Here is an 18734-nt window from a genome sequence, read left to right as displayed (position 1 = left end):
AAAACACTTTTTAATACATTTAACCCCATTCTAAATGCTGGAGGCAAAGCGGGGGTTGGGGTGGAGGCTGACCGCTCATGACCCCCCCCTGTAATAACCTCACGAGCCCCTCAGCTGTCCCGACCCCCAGTTTGAGGGCTCCTGATCTAGCCCAGTATCCTGTCTTCTGACAGTGGCCAGTGCCCCAGAGGGAATGAACAGAGCAGGTAATCATCAAGTGATCCATCTCCTGTCGCCCATTCCCAGCTTCTGGCAAACAGATGCCAGGGACAATTCAGAGCCTGGAGTCCCAGACCAGGCTGTAAAACTCAGGAGGACGTTTAGTCTGAGCTGCATGTTGGTCACTGCTGCTCTGGAGGTCTCTGGCCCTGGTCTAGGGTAAAACCAACCCATTCTTCTAGTTCACCCTCCTTGACAGTGTCTCAGGCCAGCTCTGTTTCCACATGGGCGGGCTAAGAATGACAATAGGTACCTGTGCCAACGATTCCAAGAGACACAGCGAGTACACTGAAGAAAAATCATTACCTTTTCTCCAAAGTTATAGACCTGTACTGAGAGCTAGCAGAAAGTTTTCATCAAAACGCTGTTCTGGTAGAAAATGCTGTTTTGATTAACGTGAAATTGAGACTAACAATGTCCCACGTTTCTTGAAACGATTTCTGGTTTGAAAAAAAACTTTGAAATTTAGTTTCAAAATAAAATGTACCAATTTATTTTATTGTAATTTATATTTGGGGTTTTTTACATTCTTTCAGGACATGTGAGCAGTACTACATTATGACATGGCATGTCAAGTCGTGTCCTATTATGACAACTAAATAATAATTGAAATATCTACTTATTTTAGTTTTGACATGATTAAAGGCTGCGCAGTAGATTGAAACACTGTTTTCTTGCTGAAAATGTCTCCTGTGTGTGTTGTAATGAACCAGTTTGACACTGACACTTTCAACACCAATACGAGATAAGTGCTGGGAGTACTAATTAGAGGAGCAGCTGTTTCCAGTCTACTTCTGTGATCCTGGAATCATTTTGCTAGGATATTAAATACAGCTGCTCTTCTAATTAGCATACTGAAAGATCATCATATTTTCACGTTGAATGTGTCAGTGTCAAACTATTTCTTTACAACACAACAGGAGTACCCTTCATCTAAAAACAGTACTGACTGAAACGTCTCAAGTAACAGCTGCCCTTAATGTTTGTTAAAAACAACATTAAAAATCAAACAATCACTGAAATAGTCTAGTGTGTCATCAGGACACAGCTATGCACTGCTACTACTGACGTGTTCTGCAGTAATGTAAAATACAGACATGAAAACCAGACATTTCACAACCAAAACTTCATTTGGAAACAAAACTTCAAAACATTTTCTGCAACAAATTGCTCTATATGAATTTTTTTCCAAAATTTTAAGACAATTGTTTTGATTCTGATTTGGAACGAAAACAAATTTTGAAAATGTCGAAACTGTCCCTGTGAAATGGGAATTCTGAGTCTTCAGCCGCTCTCCCCATAACCCAGAAGGAAGCGTTTCTACACCACTCCCCCTGCCATTAACAGCAGAGGAGTTTCTGAAAAGCACAACAACAGCAGCACATATACCCCCCAAATCGCTTCCCCGACTGTAGTTTAGAGAAGACGACACACTGCAGAACAAAGGCCTTTGGCTCAGAAGGAGTTCTCCAGGCCAGCACAGATGGATTGGTGTAAAAACTTGCCAGCTTTGTTGGGTTGGCACAAGACGTTAAAGGTTTCCTAGAATCCTCAGGGAACGGGGCAAATCCTAATCGCCACCAGTCTCCTCTCGGCTGAACTGCACCAACCAGCAGGGGCCTCGGGCCTTCTCCACGGTGATGTTACTCCCGCCTGGATCCTTCTACGGCAGATGCAGCATTCGTGCCAAGGAGCAGCTGGTGCCAGGACTGCTCTGTTCACACACAAGAGGACAGCAAGGGCAGACGCAGGGCAAGCTTTCCTTCCCCCACCCTGCACTGGAGGGCTCGAGCAGAGACAGCAGAGCTCAGCGTCCACGACCCGTTCAGGTTTGGTCACCAAAGGGGAGAATTAAGATGGTGGGTTTTTCTAGCACTCGGGAATTAGAGCAGCAGCTCATTACGCTGGCCAATAACGGTCACATTTGTAGTTACTACAAACCAGAGCCAGATTTGAACTAGCGGCCTAAAGGTGAAAGACCACGTCCCTCCACCAGTCCCCTGGGACAGTCAGTCGTCATGTAGCTCCTCTTCTACGTCTAACGTTTCCATCTGGCACGGGCAGCTGCAAAACGTCTTTGCCCGTTGGGTTCCTAAAGAGCCACGCCCGTGGCAGCTGTTGAGCTCGTCGCTGAGAGACAAGCTCTCAACCGGCCCTGTGCGGTGGGGACTGAGCCCCTTTAGCGCAGCAGACACTAGGGGAACCCGTGAGGGTGCTGGAGCTCTTTGACGAGAGGCGCCCCAGACACGCTGAGGATTCTTTCTGGGGCTAGCTGGTACAGCGCTACGCATGCTAGGCCTACAAAATAGAGAGAAATACAAAGCGCCAGGTGAAGATTAGCATTTCATGCAGAGCTTTGGTCTTTTATTCTGGTCCCAGGAAAACCACTTTTTAAAGAAACCGAAACCAGCTAAAGGGACCAAGGGAGGAGTGAGAGATGGAATTTAAGACCCAACCGTACACAAGGAAGAGCGAGAGCGTGGTGCAATCCCGTGGTGCTCCAGTAAATCAGTCACATGAAGGCCTTTGAAATAGCTCTGAGCGCTCCCCCAACCAGCCAATTCAACAGAAGGTCTGTAACAGTCACCACTCTGTCCTGCTCTTCGCAAACATTTGCACAGCAATTGCCAGTGACCTAGGACCCCAGCAAACCTTCAGCCAAGGAACCAAGAGCGTTTCCATTGACCCATGACACTGGCTCCAAGCCCCCTACAGGGATCATTACTTATCCTGGGGAGCATCAAGCGCCAGTGAATGGAGGAGTTACCAAGGCAGGGGTTTCATTTTAGGCACACAGCTTGAGAGCAGGAATCTCTGACTATTTCTGACAATCCAGAGGGCTGGTCAACAGTGACACTTAGCACCAGGCACTGAGACCAAAATAAGCCCAAGGAGAAAACGGCCTAGTTCACAAACCAAAGAAAATTATTGCAGAAGCCTGAAGGTCTGATCTCCCTTCCTGGCTGCTCTGTTTGTTTGATGGATTTGGGGCTAAGTCTGTCATTGAACCAACCAAAAATGTGACCAAGGGCCCAGTTAGCCAGTCTGCCCCAGCTCCAGGGACTCTGCCAGCACTGCGGGGTAGCTGTGACAATTCACAGCTTGCAGGGCATGGCACGTGTATGCACAGTGTACAACGAGTGTAGGCATATGGGATCTTCCATCCTCCACTGGCACGACTGAACCCAGGCAAGCTACACCAGTGCAATTCCCAATGCAGCTCTGGCTACCCAGGGCAGGGGATGTCCAGCCAGCAGCGCAGGGCCCGGATTGCATACTCCTCACTCCAGGCCGAAAAGCGCGGGCTGATATGTCCCTGAGCCAGGACAGGCTGAGCATCGCTCCCCTCTCAGGACGAGGCCCGAGTCCAGTTGCTCACTCCCCCTTGCAGGAGGCCCCTGCACAGATTTGCCTCCTTCAGTACCACAAGCCGTTGGCTACAAGCTGAGACAGAAGGTGGCTCCAGAGCTCAGCCGCTGCGGTTTGCATCAGGCTGCAGCTGTGTCACTTCCAGCCCTCAAACCCCAGGACCGGACTCGGGGGGGGGGGGGGGGGGGAGCAGAGAAGAAATCCCACAGAGGGACAGACTCATTCCTGGAGCGATAAATCCGAGTCTAACATCACCTTCAATCACAGGAAGAAACCAGCCGGGCCTTGAAGCGTGACGCTTTTTGCAAAGCCAGGAGGCTGGGTAGGCTAAGAGGTGGTGAATGGGAGGGGGAGTTCTGAGCATGCATTTCTCACCTAAACCCTGCGACAAAGTCTCTGTCAGGCCTTTGCGGTCATTGACCAACAGGGTTGGTCGCGAAGGCCTCGTTTATCACAGCTCTGCAGGCTGCAGTTGAGGTCCTTGAAGGACACAAGGAGACAGCAGCAACGTGCTGCCCAGTTCGGGCACTGGAATTAGGAGCCAGGAGCAGCAGGGGAAAAGCCACTAGATATTGAAAACATTTTTAGTTTATTAAAAGACCAGCCCCCTAGTGCCTGACTGGGAGTCCAGGCTCTGCTGGGCGTTCGGCCTCCAGTCCTGACCTTGTTTAACGTGAGGAAGGCTCTTCTCTGATGTGAGAACGGCACCTTCTTGCTCAGAAGATTCACTTTCCAGGTACGGTCCAAGTCTCATGTTTGACACTGAAGTCAGCAGATAAGAGTTCATGACTCGTGAGAATTGTTTATGAAGGTCCAATTCTAGGGCCAGTTACATACGTTCAAATCCACTGAAGGCAACTGGATTGCATGGGTGTTAAAGACATAAATCACAACAGCGTGGTTGTCCAGAAACCATAATGAAACTTTTGTAAGTAGCAATGATGCACAGGAAGGAAAGAGCCCAGCTCACTCTCAGATCCCAGGCTGAGTGTGCCGGGTTGGCGGTTCAGAAGATAGACTTGTGTTACAAGGGAAAAAGGTCTTTGATATTTTTAAAAAAGATGGATACAAAGGCAGCGTGGTGTCAAGTATCAAGGGTAGCCATGTTAGTCTGTATCAGTCTGGGTGTGCGTCTAACATGAGCCTTGGCCATCAAATAGAGGGATAGGGTTAATTCTCAAAAATTGTATCTCCTCTTCCCCGGGCAGATTCTGTTCTTACAGTCCAAGGAGTTACCTGCCTCCACCCTCCCCTCTCCTCCACTCCCGGAAACCACTGGGGTTCGGCACAGCTTAACTGATGAGTGCATTAGAACAGATGGGGGGCAAAGTAGGCTTTCACCATCTTCTGAAATATCATGCGTGGGCCAGTGACAGATAGCTGAAGGATAGCTGGTCACATTTGCAATGACAAATGTTCTGTCCCTAGTTACAGATGACTTCCCAGGCAGTTTCACAGCACACATGTATCACGTACCACAAGGACAATGTTGGACATGGCTAACGTGCCTTTCCCTGCAGCACGTAGGCATGTCCCTCACTGTGCTACCTGTCAGAACATTGTGTCTCATGGAGAAGCTCAGCTGGTTAGGAGACATCGCTTCAGCTGCACAAAACAACAGTGGGGCTGAGCTGTCAGATCAAGTAACTCTCTTCTTGCAGAGCTGACACTGTATCTGCGAACGGTCCCGAGGCCTGGGGAGCAGGGGAAGGTGTCTGTGTCTTTAAACGTCAGGAAAGACAAACAGGAGAACTGGTTCAGCACACACAATATCATTAGAAGGCCCAGCTGGCATCAGCAGGGTCAGGAGTGGTTTCCAGCTGGGATGGGGTTATGAAGCAAGACACAAATTCCAGTTTTACCCATTTTTGTGCATTTCCACTGTGTGTTCATGTGGAGGAAGGATAATGAACTCTCCCGAGAACAATTCAGATTTGCTTTATGCAGTGAATACACAACATCCAAGACCCATTAGATCTTCTGAAATACTCTCAACATGACACAGCAGCTTTCACTGTTCCCCTGAGGGACCATTTGATCCCCTCCTGAAAACTGCCAGGCTCACATCTTCTACAATTGGTCACGTAAGCACAGACTGGCTGCAGGGCAGGAAAGTTTGGGTTTTGGCAGATTTAATAGAAGCTGTAGGACGTGGTGGAAATGGGAAGATTGGATTTATTTTTTCAAAACAAATTGCAGTCCTTCAGAGCTCTGAAGACTCCCTCCTTGTGTTACCCAGCAGCTCAGCCTGAAAGCCGCTAAGAGCAGAACTGGACAACAGGAACTCATCTTATTTCAGTCTTTTAAGAGGAGTAAAGAACTGTCAAGAGCCCGTGGGGAATTCTCCAGCTGCAGGCTGGTTGCGTAGTGCACAACAGCAGCAGGGGGGATTAGCACATGGGAGGTCTTATTTAAATGTCTCCCTCCCTGGGCATTACTTGCTAGTCTGAGTTATTTAAATGCTGATAAAGAAGGAAACACTGAGTGTTATGACAAAAGGAAAACTAGGAGCCTAAGATTAACAGACAAATTGAGTGCTGCTTGGAAATCTTAGTTCCATTTGCATATAGGGATCTGACTACAGAAAAAAGCTCCATAAAGCGTTTAGATTTCCCCACATGCCCCCAGCCATAAATCTCTTATTTTCATAGAAGCCTACAAGGGATAGCTCAGTGGTTTGAGCATTAGCCTGCTAAACCCAGGGTTGTGAGTTCAATCCTTGAGGGAGCCATTTAGGGATCTGGGGCAAAAATCTGTCTGGGGATTGGTCCTGCTTTGAGCAGGGGATTGGACTAGGTGACCTCTTGAAGTCCCTTCCAACCCTGATATTCTATGAATCTAAGTTGGTGATGGAAAAGACCTATTGCTATGAGGATCCTATGCCAGCCCTCCAGGACCAATGGCAGTGTGAGACTAGGCTGTAGGGGGCAGGCTTTCAGCATTCAGTTTATATTTGCTGAAGTGACATGTCAAACCTTCCAGCGTCTTGTATCCACAAGGACACGTTCTCTAATAGACCTAGGAACGCCCCGGCATCACATATCAGTGTTGCCAAGTCTGGCTGCTCCATGGAACCTCGCAGAGCACAGTATGGCTGTTGGTTTGAAAAAGCAGGAGGCACTCGTTCCCCTGGAAAAAGGGAAGGTATCATCAATCATTTACATGGGAATAGTTTAGCCAGTTTCCTCCCTGACCTAGCTCACCCCTGTGAGCCAGTCCCTCAAGGGGGCGCAATGGCTGGGTAGCCAGAGGATGTCCGTGCCTCTGTCTCCCTAGTAACGTTGCGGGATAAATCCCAGGGTATGGCATGCTCTGTCCTTCCTAGAAAAGGCAATCTGTTCTGGGGCACATTCCTGAGTTACTTGCAGTATCAAAGGGGTCTTAGTTCGCTGTATAATTCAGCAGAAGTGTCCCTGAACAGAACTGGGTTTTAACGCTTCCCTCAGACATGGGTATATCATCCGCACTGGCGGCGCTGAAATCTTGTCCTGCGGCAGCTCAGTGCACGTACCCTGACGCTCTGAGAACTTTGGCTGCTCCATAGTCATCTGGTTTATGTCTCCGCAGGCAGGAAAACAGCTATTCCTTGCCCAAGTCAATCTGTCTTCCTGTTTGTTCCTGGTTACTAAGGGATAAATGAAAAGGCTCCCTGGGCAGCCAGCTAAAGCCAAACAGTAATGAGCTTGTGCGGGAGGGGAGAGGCTTATCCAACACATTTTAAGACACTTGTTCTGGGCTAAGCCTGCGGGTGCTGGGGGGCACTCAGGTGGGATGGAGTTACTGCACCGTGAGTGGAGAGCGGCGCTTGGCCAGTTCACACGCAGCAGGCGGAGCTCACGTATATCTGAGCGCCGAGGAGGCGTCTCTTCCACTCTACGGGAAGAGGGGAAGGTACCCAGTTCCAGCTGGCCGTGTACCCACATCACCTGAACCATGGGCACTGCTGGGAACATGGGCAGCTGGCTCTGGAGAGAGTCCAGATACAACTGAATGAGTCAGGCCTGCACCAGGCAAACTTGGCCTGAGGGTTTAAAGACACGCTTTAAATGAACCCTCAGCTACTTCGAGAAAGATGCTTTTCCCAGTGCAGAAACCTGGGCCATATCAGACAGGCAGTGCTTCCTGTGCTAGCCCTGAAGAGAGGCGCATGAGTGACACGCACCAGTATCTGTACCCCAACTTCTCAGCATCCCATTGTCATGCTACAGAGAAAAACAGAGGTTTCCATTGTGGGTAGGAGATGGTCAAGTCTTGGGGAGAACTGATGGTAACACCTGGAACTTGATAGTTTCTGCTGAGTTCAGCTTTGAGGGTTTCAGGGATTTTTTGGGTTAAGTTACATTAAAAGGGAGGGTGCCCACCCCTCCCCCACGCACAGGTTCCCTGCCCCCCTGCAAGTGATACAACACCCCACTGGAGATTCGACTAAGATTGTTAACCTAGGCTGTACCCTGTTCCCACTGGAGAGGACAAAACCGGTCACCTGCCCTGGGAGCACAACTCAGGCCCTCGCAGGGGGAGATGCAGCACTTAAAGGGTGGGGAGCCCGCTGGATAGTTGTACCTTTATCGCCACCCTTGCCCTGAGGTGAGGAATCTACATCAGCCGGACTTACTGCCGAGCGTTAAATTGAAGCCGTGCTGTTCTGGGACCCATAGGAGCCGAAACCCTGGTCACTGCTCAGCAGGACAGTTTAAGGCAAGAGCTTGGCCCCCCTGTCCTTTGCTGCGCAGATTTCTCAGTCTCACCCAAACGATGTCCATGTTTAATCTCTCAGGCCCGTTCATTAGCGTCAGCGCAAAGGGCTTAGATGTCCTAGAAGAAGGGGAAAAAAATGCAGATCCTATTTCAGCCAGCGTTCGATACAACTGCACCCACCCCTCGCCTAGTCCTCTGGCTACAATACTGTAGCTGTCAACTCTCCTTAAAACAGGTAGAGGGGCATTAATATCATGAGTACTGGTTCAGTAATACAGATCTGCTTCCTGTAATGCAGGGGTAGGCAACCTATGGCACATGTGCCGAAGGCGGCACGCGAGTTGATTTTCAGTGGCACTCACACTGCCCAGGTCCTGGCCACCGGTCGGGGGGGCTCTGCATTTTAATTTAATTTTAAAGGAAGCTTCTTAAACATTTTAAAAATGTTATTTACTTTACATATAATAGTTTAGTTATATATTATAGACATAGAAAGAGACCTTCTAAAAACGTTAAAATGTATTACTGGCCCAAGAAACCTTAAATCAGAGTGAATAAATGAAGACGCGGCACAGCACTTCTGAAAGGTTGCCGACCCCTGCTGTAACGCCTTGCCCCGCAACAAAAATTAGCCGCATAAACAGCCCTTTTTCAGTCTCCTCTCGGCCTATGTAACGTTATTGCTCAAGGCTGTTAGTGGACAGGAACACCAAAGGCTACAGGCTGGCAAGGGGAGCCGTTTTCCTTCCTTGCTGAACAGCTCCCCAGCGGGAAAGCTAAATGGTGCCACATCCCAATTTGTGCTGATGTCTCATTCGCCCCGATCAGGGGATTAGCTGGCTTCTCGCTTTCCAGCACTGCACAGGACAGAGCAAATAGAGATGGTTCCCCCAAGTCTCAGGGGAATCCAACCCAGGGCTTTGGTTCTGTCCATGAGAGAGGTAGGGAGCAGCTGGGAAGTTCTGATCCAGATACTAATTTCTGGGGGTTTGGTTTGGGCTCATCCCTGAACACAAGCAGACAATTCACATTTACCCAAAGGGATTTTTGTTCTACAGGTCGGTTCAGGGTGCTCCAAACCCCAGCCTCTAAAGACACATGCAAGTGGCCACCCTGCATCTCTCCCCCTCAGGCTGTGAACTCCTCTCAGCTGAGCAGAGATCAACTTGCCTTCAAACTGCTATGCTTTGGTGAACATGGATTGTTCTCACGTGCTCATACCACCCTCAAAACAGCAGGATTAAACACACTGGGCTGGAGGGGAGGGCAGGGGCAGCCATCGCCCTGGGCCTGCTTGCTAGGACACCTGCTGCTGCACCGGGGATATGATGGAACGCGTAGTTCCAGTCCCGGCCTTTTAGCTGCTGTGCAGCAGACATTTAACTTTTAGCCTCTTCACTGCTTCTTAGGCTGCAGGGGTTCTCCGGGTGATTATGCAAACCATGCCTGGGACGGACAACCGCCTCAGGGGGTGTTTCTGCAGAACTAAAGGGCTGGCCTTGGGAAGCCATGGGACAGTTTAGTATCAGGCTACGAAACAGCCCTTTAGAGGGGTGGACATGCTTCTTCCCCCCGAAGGGGTAGTGCCTTGTGCCTGCGCCTTTGGAAGTGTTCTGGCGTCGCTGCAGCAGCTAGCCTAGGAAAGCCATGCCTGGGGTCTGCAGCGGCTCTCCAAAGGCGTAGGACAGAGGGACCTGAAGCCATGGAATAAGGAACGGGTTGTGGCTCTTTGAAAGGAGCAGGAAGAGGGGGGAGGCGCTAGTGCCCATGATGTGAACCCAGCTCCCAGGCTGGGCAAAGAGAAGACAGGGGCAGAGACAGGCTTCCTCCACTACAGCTTGGGAACTCACAGAAAGATTCCTGCTGCTGGCCACCCTGATTCTCTTTTTGAAGGAAGAAGAGTGGGGACCATCAAGATCTCCTCCAGGACTGCCTGGCGAGGCCAGAGACTGCACTGTGCAAACACAAACACAGACATTACGCAAGAGCCATTGAGGGAGAGGTCCCGGAGGGGTTAACAACTGCACACTTTCCTCTTTTGTCGGAAACATTCTTCAGAGCAGGAAACAATGCACAACCGCACTTTAAAGAGCATTTGTCACACACAGCTCTGCTGAGCCGGGCTTCAAGCTGCTCAATGCCTGGTTTAAAAATAACCTGCAGCTCCTCTGGTTCAAAGCGGGGTCCTGATAAAATAAAATAGTAGCCCAGCTATTTCTGAAGGTCAGTCACATCTGCCTTAACCACACTTGGCAGCAGTGCTGGGTTAGCAGAAACTGCACTTAGGAAACTGGTTGTTGAATTCCTGGCTCACAGCTGGGTTCTCGTTAGGTCAGATTTCCCCATCCCTGACACCACCGCTATTGCCTCCTGGCCCCTACCATTTCCAGGAGTTGATGTTACAATGCAGAGCACTTCACTCAACCCCCGGGGCAGAATAGCCCTCTCTTTAGCACGCTCCCAAAGGCTGCTGGCTTGAGGAGTGAGATGGAGGCAGAGGAGTCTGTCACAGGAGAGCAGAGATGTTCACTCAGAGGCTGGAGTGGGGCAGCCAAAGTCTGGCTACATCTCTAGGTCACAGAATGCTCTGGTACAGCTGTTGGGCTGTGATGACAGGGGAAGTCAGTAACTTGAGACATCCATGTACGTGGAAAACACATAAATACATTTTAGCCAACTGAGGTGTCAGACACTGGTACCCAGGGAATGACTGTCTGCTCATTCTAGTCTTAAGGACCTTGATTTGCCTTGATCAAGAGAGTGGAGACTGGCAGTAGTACAAACACAATGCTTTGCATCTCTGTAGGATTTTTCCCTTGCACCCTCTCCAAGACCCTGGCAAACATCATCCTCCCACCATCTGGCCAAGGCAGGAAAGTATTTTATACTGATCAAAGGAGGAAACCAAGGCCTGGACATGCAACGTAAGCAACAGACTAACACGGCTACCCCCTGATAATAGGCTACACAGTTCCTCGTGAAGCTGCCGCGATACTGGCACACAAATTAGGGAAATACATTTCAGCTCCCATACAGAAGAGAGGTCACATATTTGTCAAAACTGATAAAACATATTTAGGCTTTTAAGGTGGATTAAAAACCCAAGAAAGATTTTAGGACTACACAAAAGTCTTAACTATCTCCTTTCAAAATCACTTGAGACGTCTGGCATACTGGGACTATGTTTTTAAAAAGGTTACAATATGTATTTTTTCCCCAGCTTGAAAGGAGATTGGCTCCTAAATTCTGAAGTCTTATTCTTGACTTCAAAACCACATGGAGGCTCCTTCCCTCCAATGCTGCACTTCCAAGGTTTGCTATTGGCAGGAATAGCGAGGACAGTAGTTGGTGATCATTTTAACATGCTAAATAGCTAGGCTTTCATTCAATTGTACACAAACAGAATCGGTGTGATCTTCAAAATAATAGCAAGATTTCAGAGCTTGTGTGGCAGTAGCCTAGTGCACTTATAAATGTATCTGGCTCTCGCAGAAAAGTCAGATTTAATGGAGCATCTTAAGCAGATGATTGCAAGATGCAAGCTGAACTGTATATACCATGCTACAATGTTCTTATGTACAATGAAGGAGTAGAGAATAGATGTATGAGGACCTGCTCATAGGGCCCAAGGACACCATATATGGACTCCTGGACAGTAGACTGAGTAAAGTACTTAGGTTATTCATTTCTCCTAGCATCAGAATACTTTTTAAACATATTAATGCTCTCATGTAGCACAAAGGGCAAACACAAAGCCTCCAGAGTCTACTTCCTCTAACTCCTGTGTGGAAGCTAAAAGTTGTTTTAATTTTATTGACACCATGATCACATAAATTACATAAATCCTTGAGCTGTCAACACCCAAGTTTCTTTTTCCCCTCCACCGTTCCAGAGAAGGTGTGAAATATTGGTATTAGCCTTTTAACTAGCATTATCTGATGGTTATGTTTTTGGCGAAGGGTACAGAATATGTTGAAGTAGAGAACAGTATGAAAGAAGCCGTGAACAAGCCAAGTCTTTTTTGGAGAACTGTAAAATGAAAATCTCCAGAGGTGTGTCTGGCAGGTGGCCCCTACCTGCAATCTGTGCCCCTTGGGGGGGGGGGGGGGGGGAAATCTTCCTTCTAGTTCCCAAGATTACCAGAAGATGAAGAATTTTCAAGTGAGCAGGGAAATGAAACAGGTCTCCTCTTATTCACAGGAAGGATGTCCACCTTGAATGCTTTTCATGGTAAAGAAAGTAGCATTGAATTTTAAATATGCCACAGACTACAGGACTTCTCAAGCTGGTATAAAAATCTGAGAGGCAGGAGAATATTTATGGCTACTCTCCAACCTCTAAGCCTTATCTGCAATATAGATGCACCCCTTGCTAATTAAATTTGTCTGAAGGCATCCTTAAACTCAGAAGTCAACTAGGCTGAAGAACCTTGCCATAAGCATCTCACACACACTCTGGTCAACATTACGCAAGAACTAATATCACAACTTCTATGTTTTCTCTTTCATACCACCCTCTCTAAAGCTAAAGTGCCTCAACTACCCAGTATCACAAACTCTTATAACCACAGTTCTGGATATAGCATTCTAGTTACAGCGTAGTTAGTTAGTTACACGTTTCCCGGTGCAACTGGGATTACTTGTTGATTGAATTGGTCTCCCAAACCTTCTGCCCCTCTAAGCAGAAGTTAGTCCATTGAGTAGAGGGTCTTTGGTGTGGTGATGCTCTAAGACAATCATACACAAGTGTGGCCGGTAAGCAGTTAAAGGGTGACTGTCAATTTGCCATGTTCAAATGATACTTCACAGCTGCAGAACTCCTCAAAGTGGGAATTCTCTAGTAGCTACTGCACATGGATCTCACTGCTTTAAACAAAGCGAAGCCTGGGGTGTGCCGGTGCAAAATGCAACCTCTGAATAAAATAAACCCAGTACCATTCAACAACACCCTCTTTATTCAAAAATAGAGATCTATGAGACATTTCAGAATATACTGCTGCCAAAATGGCAGCCTATGCTTCTAAATTAATTCCTAGATCAATTCATATACAGATTTAAGCTTTTTTTTTTTTTCTTTTTCTTTTCTTTTTTTTAAGAGACACTTTGGGGAAACTGTTTGAGGAAGTTGTACCCAGTTCACCAGGCATCCTTTGCCCTCTTCCCCCTCCCCCCCCCCCGCCAATAAAAACCACAAGACTATTTAAATTAAGCAAAATAAAGTAAAACACACACATTTTTTTGGAAAAAAAATCAAAGCATTTCAATTTAAAAAACAAACATACAACTTTCTCACAGAAAATCCGCCCAAAATAGCAGTTTGAGATGCCAACACTCATTTGTCTACATAATTTCTATGACAGTTTTGCTTCATTTTTGTCCTGTAATGGTTATGCAGTCAAATTACAGGTCAAGAATAGTTATTTAAATAAAATACAGTCTGGGGTTAACTCCACTGAGCTGGGACAGGATAGAAATGCATCTTTTGGTTTGTGTTTGAGAGTTTGGGGTTTTCTTTTGTTTTGTTTTTTTGGCAAAAGCAGAGTGTAGAACACTCTATGGTCCAAACATTCAGATAAAGGGCTCTCCAGTCACATCAATTCATGGAAGAATGTAGTTCTGCCCCCAGGAATTCTCCTCTACAACAAGCGGAAAACAGATTCCACAGATGGGCAGTAAGGAGGCAAGAATAAAGGGCCAAAATGAAGTGCATGAACTTTTACAAACTAAATGACCAGAAATGCTAGTTTATTCCGTTTCTCTGAATGCTGAATTAGCCATTATATTCCCTGTAAAATAAGTTAACGAGCACAAAGAACAAGCTTCATATTTCTATAGGTTTCCTCTCATGTCTTTGAAAAGAGCAGCTTAAGACCACAGTGAGGCTCAAACAAAGCACATCACTCTGCCTTATAGGTTCTGTAATACAGAGGCTGAAACCAGTATTATCCAATCAAGTGTTTCCAGCAGCTTGTGAAGTCTTAGGCCTTGTCTACACTGGCACTTTACAGGGCTGCAACGTTCTCGCTCAGGGTGTGAAAAACACCCCCGAGCGCTGCAAGTTTCAGCGCTTTGAAGTGGAAGTGTAGACAGTGCCCCAGCGCTGGGAGTTACTCCACTTGTGGAGGTGGGTTTTTTATAGCGCTTGGAGAGACAGTGCACCAGCACTGATGACGCGACTACACAGCCACGTTAAAGCACTGCCACATTGCTAGTGAAGACACGCCCTTAGCAAGAAGTGTTTAAATTAAAACAAAATTGCCAGATTGGAATGGTTTGCAATGAGCAGGCAGGCCTGCTTGCTAAAACTAATACACAAAAATTTAAACCTAACTACATCCATGGTAGTTATACCATTAGCTCGCATGATCATGGAATTAGAATTAGGTTTTTTTTTTTAATTTGTTTTTCAATTTTTACTGGGGAAAAAAAATCAACTCACATTAATGTGTGATACGAAAATACATACATCCTCCCAATATATACATGCTCATGTATATTGATGTATGGTATACAGGATGTGTGTATATACATATACATACAGATCTGTATATGTTGATACGCTATATAAATAAAATATTTATACCACATTTAACTTCAGTCCATCAAATAAATTCACTTATTTAACCTAAGGAGACAAAATTCATAGAACAAGATTTTCAATATAGCCATTCTCAAGTTCACAAAGAAAGTTACAGTACCTATTTGAGATATCACTAGTTTTATTCCACCACTCCAACCTCTTGGCTAGTTAAAACTTCTGTAGCATTTACATTTATATAATACAGAGGGAAAATGTGGTATAAATATAATACAAGGGAGTTGGAATAAAATTCACTTCTACTCATGCCTAGTAACCAGTTCTGCATTGCTCAGCACAGTGCAAGTTATGAAGTTATCTCTAATTCACAAAAACAAGCTGTTCATTTCTACTGCCCATAGTGCGAGTCTCAGTGTATGTACATATGCACCATACCAAATAGGAGCCACCTTGAGGTCATTCCTACAACAGTAACAGCAACTATCGATTTAACAACAGGTTACCTGTACTGTTGCTCTGTGGACATGCCCCCCGATCCCAGGATGGTACAGTACACACATGCACACGCCCCCATGAAGCACATTAGCCACTCTACTGCTTATAGATTTGAACGTCAGAAACCCAACACACACACACAAAACAGATTCAGAAATCAGACACTTTTAGAGAGAAAAAACACAAAACATTTCTTTGAAAACTTTCAAGGTATATGTACATGATTCTTATGACTTCTGTGGGAGTAACAAGTGCTAAGAGCAAACGGAAACTAATCTGAGTACAGAAAAGGTGAGAAAAGTTTCTTTTCAAAATATATATGGACTCTATACCCACTCCCTTCAGAACATGGACACACACACTCTCCATCTTCCCCTCAACATGAGACACTGTACACAGAGAGCACGCATGTGCAGCTGGTAGGTTGAAAGTAGGGTCTGTACGTTCATTCCTATGGTAGATCATTGGAAGACTGGATTTCCAGTCAACATGAGAGTTTTCTTACTTCTGCTGGTACTAAGGGGAATTAGTAAATGCGGGCACCATTAGTCCTAGTCAGTTGAAAACAAATCACCAGCAGATGGCAAAGGTGCCAGGCCTCCTGTAACGTTGGGCAGCAGCGACAGATCTGGAAGGCTCTGGATGTGAGATTTCAGCTCCTTGCGGACTTGGGTTACCCGAGCAAGTTTCTGTTTATACTCCTGAGGGGAAGAAACAAGGGAATAAGATTAGAAACAGATTTTTACATGTGATCAGTGCCTACTGAGAGAGTTTTCTAGGACTGGTTTCCTGGAGATAGATTGATTACCACCTCTGAGAATAATAATTACAGTGTTGTTGTAACCATGGTCAGTCCCAGAATATTAGAGACACAAGGTTGGTGAGGTAATCACTAGATTTATGGGTTATTACAAAAATCTGTAACTGATTAACCCCCTTTTTGTCCTATAACTGCAGAGGTGTTAACAGGCCACTCTCCTTGAACAGTCCCTTAGAATACGTGTTAGCTACTTACGCTAAACAATCTGTTCCAGCTTGTATTTAGCTGTGATGCTCAGAGTCCTTTTCCCAGACCCAAAGAGCTGTGTGTGGCTCAAAAGCTGGTCTCTCTCACCAACAGATGTTAGTCCAATAACGGATATTGCCTCACCCACCTGGTCTCAACAACAATGACAGACAGTCTAGTAGCTCCCTATCATCTGGGTCCATGTTCACAGCATGTGACTGACAGGAATGCCACAAGCTTTAGTATTCCAGAGCCATTAATTCTCCTCCTCCTGTTGAGGTGGGGTAGAGTCCCCTAGTGCCTCTGTCAATTATGTCACAGAGTTAGAGCGTAAGGCCAGATGAGACCATTACATCTTCTAGTCTGACCTCTTGCATATCAGAGGCCATCCCCACCACACAGCACCCTAAACCCAACAACCGAAATGAGACCCACAGAAGACTAGACTATTGCGTGTCACAGACAGAGAACGGGAGGAACGGAGGTGCACCAGTGCTCGAGGCCCCTGCAATGGCAGGGAAATTATTTCTCACTGACAACTAGTAGGGCTCTCATCAGTTGCTACAGATGTCACTACAGAAGACACTTTCTTCAAACTTCATCTAAAAATTCAAACTGAGAATCTGGATTTCCCTTCAGATTGTTATCCTTCCCCCCCATTTGGTCAAACACACACAACAGACAGACTTATGTTGGTTTTCTGGCTTCCACGGGGCTCAAGGCCTTATGAGCATTTCCTACATTTGCCTCCTGTACTGACATAGGAGTTTCTGCTCCATCTAGCCTCGTATGTGTGTTTGCCATCTTTCTGGAAGACACAGGCAACACAAGGGTTTGGTCACACACGGAGTGCCATCATGAAGTCACAGACCCCCTAGGCCTGTGACTGCTATTACTGGTAAGAGGGGTAATAAGTTCCCAAATAGAAATTATGGCTCTGAAATTTTACCATCTACTGCATGATTTTTATGTTTAAGTCTGGTCCAGTTACCTTTTTACTATGCTGTAGTATGATGGTAGGTTTACAGAAAGCATGTCCCTCCTCAGGTACAACTGAAGGGATTGAAATTAACAACTAGTTAATTTGCTGAAGGTCAATAGAGTGTCCTCCTAGAGAAAAATGAGATCAATCCCTACAAAGCATATATGTATGTGAGAGGCAAGCCTGTCACTTCCCAGCGCACAGTACTACAATAGTCTTTACTCCCCTTACATTTAAAGAATGACATTATGAACAATCTATGTAGATTCTCCCTTGTGGAACTATAAAAGTAGTCAAGGATAAAGAGAAATCATTACTATTAGCCAGTCCATTTGTGTTATTAGCACTTATCCATAACATATTCGCCAACTGATTATTAACCATAACAGCTGTAGCATTATATTGGCGCATTAGCAGTGACTCAGAATTATGCACATAATCACCAAATGTGAGTGAAAAAATCAGAGGGTCAGAGACTGAAACGACCAACATAGTCTCTGCTAACTTCAGAAATGTGCAACAGCAGCAGGAGAAAGGCAGTCTGTGGAAGGAACAGATACTGCAGAACGAATCTGAAAGGCTTCCTTCCAAGAGCTAGGCAGCCAGGACCATTCATTCAGAAGTCCAGTAAGTGAATATTTTAGAGCTCCAGGGAAGTCATCCCTGCATTCCACAGCCTGAAGATGACCTGAAATAAGGCCGACTCTTCATTGCGGGAAGCTGAGGGGAGGAGGAGGAGGAGGAGAGGAGAAAGGGTCGATCAGAAGCCCAAAAGCCCAGGAAAACACCTAACATCATGCATCACATTATCCTGTCTAGTAAGGACTTTTAGAGATTGTCAAAAGCAGACTAACACATTCACACCAAATACAAGTAAACTATCCAATTCAAAAGCTCAGTTAAGATTTAACACATTAACTTTGTAACACTAGTCCCATCAGAGCACTTTGCCTACATACAATAGGTCAATAGGATTAAGATATCTAGTAGTCCAGAATAATAAATATTAAACTATTACATTGAGCTCCATCCCCATATGATGTCATAATTTTAAACTGTATTCAAGTGTCTCTCTACCCAATTGCTTATCCTATTTTTTCAAGTCATCTCTGAAATGTGATAGAAATCTCACATTGTGAGAAACAATGTGACAGTTAAAAAACCTCAGAGTGCTCAACAGGTTTCCATATAGTCAATTGCAATACTAATTTACTTCTGATTTCTTGTTTAATTAGTAGTAAGAGAAGAACAGTGTATGGAATCCTCTCTTTGAAGAACAAGAAAAACTGGGCATTTAATAGTGAATCAGCCTTCTGAAGAGTTTACAACTTTAATTTGAATCCAATTCCCCATTTAGTCCTTACAATGATGGAAATTCTCCCCACCTTCCCCAAATCTCAAAGCATGTGGGAAATATTTTGCTTTGAT

General features: G+C 45.9%; 1 protein-coding gene across 2 annotated transcripts in view; it reads right to left on the bottom strand.

The window, feature by feature from the left end:
* Positions 1–15613: 15613 nt before the first annotated feature.
* RPRD1B (regulation of nuclear pre-mRNA domain containing 1B) overlaps positions 15614–18734 on the bottom strand; it is a 38348-nt gene continuing 35227 nt past the window's right edge. For both annotated transcript variants that reach the window (XM_034787686.1, XM_034787687.1), the window contains one exon: positions 15614–16019. In XM_034787686.1, the coding sequence (XP_034643577.1) occupies positions 15870–16019 (150 nt within the window). In that variant the 3' untranslated portion in view covers positions 15614–15869. The remainder of the gene's footprint in view (positions 16020–18734) is intronic.

The sequence above is a fragment of the Trachemys scripta genome, chromosome 12 (assembly GCF_013100865.1).
Source record: "Trachemys scripta elegans isolate TJP31775 chromosome 12, CAS_Tse_1.0, whole genome shotgun sequence".
Lineage (NCBI taxonomy): Eukaryota > Metazoa > Chordata > Testudines > Emydidae > Trachemys > Trachemys scripta.
This window is presented reverse-complemented; position numbering and strand designations above follow the sequence as displayed.